This window comes from Gavialis gangeticus, unplaced genomic scaffold (assembly GCF_001723915.1).
Source record: "Gavialis gangeticus isolate Ggan-Ray unplaced genomic scaffold, GavGan_comp1, whole genome shotgun sequence".
Taxonomy (NCBI): domain Eukaryota; kingdom Metazoa; phylum Chordata; order Crocodylia; family Gavialidae; genus Gavialis; species Gavialis gangeticus.
This window is the reverse complement of record NW_017729024.1, coordinates 119,740,730-119,748,818: the sequence shown is the minus strand read 5'-3', so window position 1 is coordinate 119,748,818 and position 8,089 is coordinate 119,740,730. Positions and strand designations below refer to the sequence as shown.

At 37.0% G+C, this 8,089-nt stretch overlaps 1 protein-coding gene across 1 annotated transcript in view; it reads left to right on the top strand.

Moving 5' to 3' along the window:
• RIC1 (RIC1 homolog, RAB6A GEF complex partner 1) overlaps positions 1 to 8,089 on the top strand; it is a gene marked incomplete at its 5' end in the record, with an annotated part of 138,394 nt that overhangs the window by 93,051 nt on the left and 37,254 nt on the right. Inside the window, 5 exons of the mRNA XM_019518235.1 lie at positions 2,634 to 2,672; positions 2,956 to 3,066; positions 3,251 to 3,340; positions 3,980 to 4,140; positions 6,926 to 7,064. Of these exons, the coding sequence (XP_019373780.1) occupies positions 2,634 to 2,672; positions 2,956 to 3,066; positions 3,251 to 3,340; positions 3,980 to 4,140; positions 6,926 to 7,064 (540 nt within the window). The remainder of the gene's footprint in view (positions 1 to 2,633; positions 2,673 to 2,955; positions 3,067 to 3,250; positions 3,341 to 3,979; positions 4,141 to 6,925; positions 7,065 to 8,089) is intronic.

Here is an 8,089-nt window from a genome sequence, read left to right as displayed (position 1 = left end):
TTTTTATTCAGTGAACCTTGTGGCATCTTTTTTTTTTCTTTTTCTTATCCATCTGCAAGTATTGTATCTGTTCCATATAGTGTGATGTTTTTCCTTCTTCATCTCTTTCTTGTGTGTTCCCACACAATATTTTATCTTAACCAAGGCAAAAAAAAATTTGGCCATCCTTGTCTTCCAGCCGTGTATTTGCATCCTAGCCAATAAAGGGATTAAAAAAACAAAATTCTGACCTCCATAAGAAAAAAAGCTATTCCCCACCCCCCCATGTATAATTTCTCTCCCAGTTTGAAGAGTGGGGAACTGTTAGGATACAAGAAATACTTCTTTATAGAACAGGTACTAGATTCTTGTCCAGGGGCAATGCATAAGGGGTGTATGTGCACCCCCCGAGAGCGCCGGTGCACCCCCTGATAGGCTGCGCTTGCTGCTTGGGTAATGGGCGGGGGTGGACAGGTGGGAACACCAGTGCCCCTCTGGCAAGCGCCAGCTGATCACTGCAGCCACTTATGGGAGGGGATTGCCTGCGGGGGACCTCTCCCCCTGGTTTGCAGGATTGCCCACGGGGTACCCCGCCTCTAGTTGGTGGGACTGGTCGCAGGGCAGGCACGTTTTCCCCCCCCCCCCTCCGGCAGCACTAGTTGCCCATGTTCTTGTCTATACAAACTTTTTTTAAATACTTTTTGCTCTTTCACGTTGCTTCAGACTTCTGGTAATATATACTTAAAGTAGATAAAGAGTTCAAACAAACCACTTCCCTTTTAAAGTACTGCAGCTTGCAGAAAGAGCCTTTTTTGTAAAGGATTAAAGTCCGGAGTGATCAGTCTACCTTCCTATCAGTTCAATGAACAGTTTAGGTAACATTGAATCCATAATTTTTCATAGTCTCATGCTTCTGTCTATAGAGTACAGTTTTCATTAGAAGTGGGAATGATACTTCAGTGGAATTGTTTTCAGGGTTTAAATCCTTGAATGAGTGTTGTTGTCATGCATTGAGCACTGGCATCTGTATCAGGGTTCAGTGCTTTCAAACTTTGATTCATACTGCTAACAGTTTTTCCATCCCCTGAAATTTTGAGCATTTTTTCTCAATTTCTCTCCCCTACAGTTTCTTTTTAATGGCTATACTGCTTGTAAGAAATAGGCTTTCATTCATGAAAAAGGTTTAAATGTCTTTGTGTGTACCTAAACCAAAGATATTCTTCTGTTACCTAAACCTTTCCAGAGTTCGAAAATTACAGGACAGGACTGAGTTCTGCAAAATGGTTCTCATTAGCTTTTTTCTGTCTCATAAAGAGCTATTAGATCATCTTATGGACACTTAGTGTCAAGTTTTACTGAGTAAAGTCTATCTAAACAGCAGCTAAGTGTCTAACAATTTGATCTTGATAGAAGAGTTTTTGTTGTTTAGGTCCATCGAGCATTTTAGCTTTAGCTATTGTCAGCTGTGTCTTCCTAGGATCCCCCCCTATTTAGGTGTGGGGAGGGGTTGGTTCTGTGGCAGCTCCTTGCAAAAACATGTTGTTTTCATATGAAAAGAATTTAGAAGTTAAAGGCCAGCTCTCCAATTCCTAAGTCACCTCTCTGCTGTGTTATAAGTATCATTCTGATTTGGCCTGAAATTATGGGTAGTGTCCTTATGAATAAAAAAAGGGAATGAAGAATCTTGTATTTATCATCCCTCTTCCTTTGCCAAATTGCTGACTTTGTAATAAAAAAGAAACCTACTAATTATTCCTTTCTGAATATAAATATGTCTGGAGTATAAGTTGACGGTGGCTTGAAATGGCTAGATAATTAACCAAGGGATGCATTTGGCCATTAAGGCTATAGATCAGACTAGGACAACAAGATGCTAACTTTCCCTTTAGCTATACTTCTAGATGAGCTTCCTGGCACTAGGCTGCTGCAATTTGTATTCTGGCCAGTAGAATTTTACCATGTTCATTTTAAGTTAGCTCAGACATAATGCTGCAAAAATAAGAGTCACCGAACATAGTGAAAAACAGCTATTTTGACAGCAGCTGGAGCCTTCAAGGCAGGGCAGCATGGCTGGAGGAGGCCTGATAAGCTTTTTGTCCCAACAGCAGGGGAGAATGTTTGGACTGGTCGTGCTCATATGCCATGGGGGTCCCACTAGCCCACAAGGTGCAAGGCCCTGTAGCATATGGCCCCTGTGGTGTGCAGCCCAGGGCCCTTGTGAAGCTCCATCTACTTTGAAGTTGGACAGGCCTGGTTTTAAAAAAGGGAAATCAGAAAACAAAAAAAATTGAGGAAAAAAGGAGAGCTTTCTGTTTGCTTTTTTTTTTAATCCCAGGATTTGAATGTTAAAGCTTGAATATTATGAATAAAATGCTGTTTCCAGCAAGTTGTCATATTTTAATTTACTGTAATTTACTTCAAATGATAGTGAAGTGTGTTCAGTCAAAGGAAACCATAATATTTATGTGATCCTAAAGTGAAATGATAAGAGAGGAATGAGGTAGTGAAAAGCACAAATGACTGAGTGTAAGTCAGAATATTGTAGACGAAATTTGGAAGAAAAAATAGATGTTGACATTTTTGTAAGACTCTGATGTACTGCTGTCACTTCAACCTACTTTTGATATAATTTTCTATAACATTTTTTTTTTTAGATTCACAGTACATACCTAGAGAGTAACTGGCCTATAAGGGTGAGTTATTTTAAACATGTATTGCTTGATGAAAAATATAAGCATTTTGTATTTAATAATTGCTGAACCATGTAATAAGGTACCCTCTATCAGAAATGCTGTTGTACTGGTCACTAATATTTATTTCTAAAAGAAAAATACATTTAAAAAGATGGTACAGAATATTACACAGACACTTCGTAAATTTGAACTTGAATACTGTGATTTTGCTTATAATCTGCTTGGACAGAAGTTCACTTCTGTAGTGTTTGAGCAAGCCTTCTAATTTCTTTTCTCTGCAAAGTTTTCAGCCATTGACAAGCTGGGACAGAATGTAGCTGTTGTTGGCAAATTTGGTTTTGCGCATTATTCTTTACTCACCAAAAAATGGAAATTGTTTGGAAACATTACCCAGGTGAGTGCCATCTAAATGTATGCAGGCTTATGAAAAAGATACTTTGAACATTTATGGACTGGTTTATATATTGTGTGCGCATTTGTTTATTCTTGTATTTTTCTATGTATATTTTAAGTGATTTTTAGGAAAGTTTGTAAGAAACATATGCTGGCTGACTTGTTCTTTTTCACTTTATTCTAAGGAGCAAAATATGGTTGTGACAGGTGGCTTAGCCTGGTGGAATGATTTCATTGTTCTTGCGTGCTATAATTTAAATGACCGTCAAGAAGAGGTAAGACATTGGTTTCTTGAAAGTTAATATCTTGTTTTAAACAGCAGGCATGTTCAACACTAATACAAAGAAAGAGACGACAAACTTGGTTCTGCAGAAACAAACCAATGTGGGTTCCTTTTGTTCAGTGCTTTTTTGGAAGCATTTTGACATAGCTAATTTTGGTCCTTTTGGAAAAGTTCTTCATTGACAGTAGAACTCTTGTCCTGTTAAGACAGGTTAACATGTTTATCATCCTTGGGAAAATGACAGTTTTAAATGCTAACAAAGGTATGTGTGTGTGTGTTGCTGTATAGGTATTGTCATGGTTCCTACCTATCAAATACATTTAGGAATGTAGATGAAAAAACTTGCACATTTTATATATTTGAAGACTAAGAGCTCTGTCCTCTTTCAGTGTCTCTGGTTTAAAATGCAATTAACATTTTTAAAACTTTTTTTATTGGCAAAATTACCATAGCATTAAAAGTAAGGAATTTTTTATCAATTCACTATATAAATTAATTGATCTAGGAGCCCTAGACAGCTGTCCCACAAAAATGTACCTCATTAATGGGTTTGTGTTTTGAAGTATTTACATTAGGTTAATTGTGTTTGCAATATAGAACCCTTTGTTTAAATCATTAATTCTCCTTGCAGCTACGAATCTACTTGCGAACATCCAATCTGGATAATGCATTTGCCCAGGTCATCAAAGTGCAGTCAGAAACATTATTACTCAGTGTCTTCCGAGACATAGTAATATTGTTCAGAGCAGATTGTTCTATTTGCCTTTACAGTATTGAGAGACGACCTGATGGGTAAGTACAAATTGAATCAGGTTTATTAAATTATCCTACCACAACTTTGTAGTGTTTTACAGAAACTTGAAAATCTCTCCTGTAACTGAATAATTTATTTTGATAAACTGATAACCCCTGATTTGATCTTAAGCCTATTGTTACCTATTGAGACGCATTCAAAATGTTATGTTTGTGGCAGTTGTCACCTATTTTGTGCCACTGACTTCCACAAACTTCTGCTCAGGTGCTGAATGGCTAAAAACTGCATGTACAAAGTTCATCAGAATTGTAGGATCTTGAAAACTTGGCTCACTCTTAATGGTAGGGAAAGGAGCCTGGGAATTCTGAAAATTTTTATCTGAGGGCTTGTATCCTTTAAAGAGGTGGTAGGTAGACTGACTAAACATCTCATGTCCATTACTAGTTGATTCTCCTTTTCAGTATCTTTAGACAGGTTGGATTCTGGTCTGCTGCTTAATATTTGAAACTGATTTGTTTCCTTATGTTCCCTTAAATCTACACACAATCTTTGTCTGGTTTTCATAATTTATAAAACCTGCTCGAAAACTTACTGTTAACTCTTTAAATGGATGACAAAATTGAGGACATTTAAACATTTTTAAGAATTTAAAAAATCTGAGTTTTACTTCATTCATATTTAAACATTTGGGGAAATGTAGTTTTAAAGATCTGTAGGGGAAGGGGACAAAAGTTTTTATATATTGTTAGCACACTGTGCAAAGGGTACGAATCTGTCACTGATTATAGTTCTGTTGAAGGAATTTCCTTTTTTTTGTTATTTTAGAAAAGTATATGTAGACAAAATGATAAAGATCTAATGTTCATAAAACTCATCATTTTAAAGAGGCACAGCTTTAGCAGCTTCATATATAAAAGAAAATCTGTATTCTCTACTACCTTTGCTTAACAGAACTTAACAGTGATCCAAGAATTTAGAGGACTAGGGTTAGAAAAAAAAGATAACTTTCTTATTTCAGAGTTGTAAATCTTTTTCAAGGAAGAATATGAAATCTTGTGGATAAATATACTCAATCACTAATAGTGGGCTCTAGTCAGATTAACTAGGTTGTTGCATTGAAATCAGAATAGTACCGTTTCTATCGCAGGGTACTGTACTTGTTGCTTTCAGCTTTGTAATACAGAAATCCAGGTTATTCAAAATTTATTCAGCTGATGCTCTTCTAGCTAATGTAGTAGGTTTATAGACACCTTTAATATGGCATTCCTTTCTTTTTTGTGCAGGTATATCTATTGCTAGTCAATAAATCTAAAGGGTGAACTTCTGTTCAAGTGCACTCAGCCAAAATTGTAATTTTTGCTACAGAAATAGGAGACAACTTACAAGTGTGTTTGGAAAAGACTAACTTGGAGTATTTAAGAAGCTCCTTGGGTTTAGTTCATTGTTGGCCTCTTCCCTTTAGCTGTTCACCCTTTCTTATGCAGCCCAACATTTGAAATAAGCCTGATTACTTGTATACAAAGAGCTGAAATAATGATAACAAGGTATTGTTCATTGCCCAGTCCCACCAAAGACTTCTTGTGAGAACTTGTAGTGGCTGAGGGATTTGAGATTTTTTTAGATGGTATGCAAGGCATCTCCACTGTTGGCAGGAGTTGCAAAAATGAGTTTATGCAGAAGAACAGAAGAGGCAGAGGATAGCAGGAGCATGCAGTGCTGGTGGATTTAAGTGAGTCCATATGGCAAGCTAGTGTTAAGTCTTTCAAGATGCTGATAAAAAAATCGGAATTGGAATAATTCTCAAACCTATTCTCTACCAGCAGTCAGAGCTGATACCTGAAGAATGCATAAAAAGGTATTTGTCAATACAAGAAGAGAACAAGAACTTGCATTTCATAACAGTCAAAGTGAGAATGTTAAGTAAGCAGTTTTAGGGAGACTGTCATACTGTAGGCAGGTTCATATAGAATCCATGATCAGTGATTTCTGAATCAAGAATAAGGATTCAGATGGTGAATAGTGGTAAAAGATTTTAAGGGGAAATGTCTAAGACTGCCAGTTCTGCTGAGAAGATCCTTTGTCTAAGGCATTTAGCTGTGAAACTTGAAATAGTCTCTGTCTTCGGTGCAGCTAGGTGACAATGGCATTGAATTATCTGTGCTTCAGTATCATCAATATAAAAGGAGAGATGAGAATAAAGGAGTGAATATATTACTATAAAGGAGAAAGTAGGTAAAAAAGAGCAAGAGCAAAAAATAATAGAAAAAGAAGTAGGTAGGGTAGTACCTACTTTTGTACCTTTTAGGCTTCATGAAGGAGCTTGCTGAAGACCAGGCAGGTGCTGGTGAAGGTTTAGAACCAGAGTGGAAAGGAGTAAAGATACTTACCTACTTCGAGGCAGCCACAGTTAAGACTAGTCCACAGTATTGTAGCTTGGACTAAAGTCAAGAAGCAGGAACCTTCATTATTAGAAAGAGCATTAACTTGGAGGAAAATACTCTTGCAGAGACCCAAACTGGTATTTTCTTTACAGAGAGGTGACTAAGAGTCTCTGCTCAAGCCACTCTGGTAACTTCCAATAAACAATGAAGGTTCAGGCATTTGGGCTAATGGGTTTATTAAGTTACTCTTTTTAGCTATGAGGTGTGGGACTGAATACAGTTTCAGTGTTAAAGGGGCTTCATACTGACTTCTGCTTACTTAAGGTTAAATTGGTATTTTATTTATATAATCATTATTTTCAATTTTAGCAAGTATGATTTTTTTAATTAAGTACCACTATAGTAGCAAGACTTAGTAACTTTTTTTGTTTTTTCCTTGCAGTCCTAACCCTACCGCCAGTGTTCAGGTTCTTCAAGAGGTGTCCATGTCTCGTTACATTCCTCATCCTTTCCTTGTGGTGTCTGTTACTTTGACATCGGTGAGAACAGAGACGGGCATCAGCTTGAAAATGCCACAGCAGGTACGAGTCTATACAATGCTGAGAATGTAATAAGAATCGCTTTTGTTTTGGATTTGGTAGTTTAGTCTAGTGATTCTCAACCAGGTGGCTTTACATGCCTTGAAATCTTTTAAAGGTGCCACATAATGTTACCACTGTCAAGTTTGCAAACATGATTCACAAAATAAACCCAGAGATTTCAAACAGAAATCCATAGTTGTGGTCTTTCTGAGCTGTTTGCAGCAAAAGAATGCCTCTTATTCTTCTGTAGTTAAAAAATAAATAAATAAATAAATAAAAAAAGAGAGAGAAAAAAAGAGCTGGCATTTTTCAAGGGTGTCTTGAGTTTAAAAAGGTTGAGATCCACTGGTTTAGTCTTTACAGGTCAGTTTGTGACTGGCATACCCTACAACTGTAATAAAAAGCTCTTTAAAGATACTTTTTAAGTTATTTCAAAAAGTGCTTTTATATAATATAAATGCTAAAGGAAAAATGTGGGAACAAAACCCTTTACCTGGATAAGTAACTGTTTTGAATAGTTGTGGGTATGAAATATTTTCTGGATCAGCATCTACATGGCTCCTTGGCTATCTGTTTCATATCCTAGAACTACTTGGAAATCATGTTTTTTTTTCCTAAGGTCTGATCCTGGATACAGTATATATTCTTTTGCATTTACATGCCAAGGCTGCTCCTTTCAACTGATTGTCACTTTCAAGTATGTATCAGTGAGCCAACTGTTAGTCTGCATACAGCACATGCACCAAAAAGTAGTCTTTTAGCTAACAATGTCTGTTATCTAATTTTCCTGCAAGCGCAGGTCCTTCTTAAAGATGAGCAAAGCAGGGGTCTGTTTGGCACTGGTGCGACACACAATCTAAGAAGGTACTCAATTTGCCTCTCCTCTTCTTGGGTCAGAATGTCAGTATCTTCATCAGTGGCCTAGAAGATGGGATGGAGTTGCACTCTCAGTAAGTTTGCAGATGACATCAGGTTGTGGGGAATAATAGAATCATAGAAGTAGGGTCGGAAGGGACCTTGTAGAT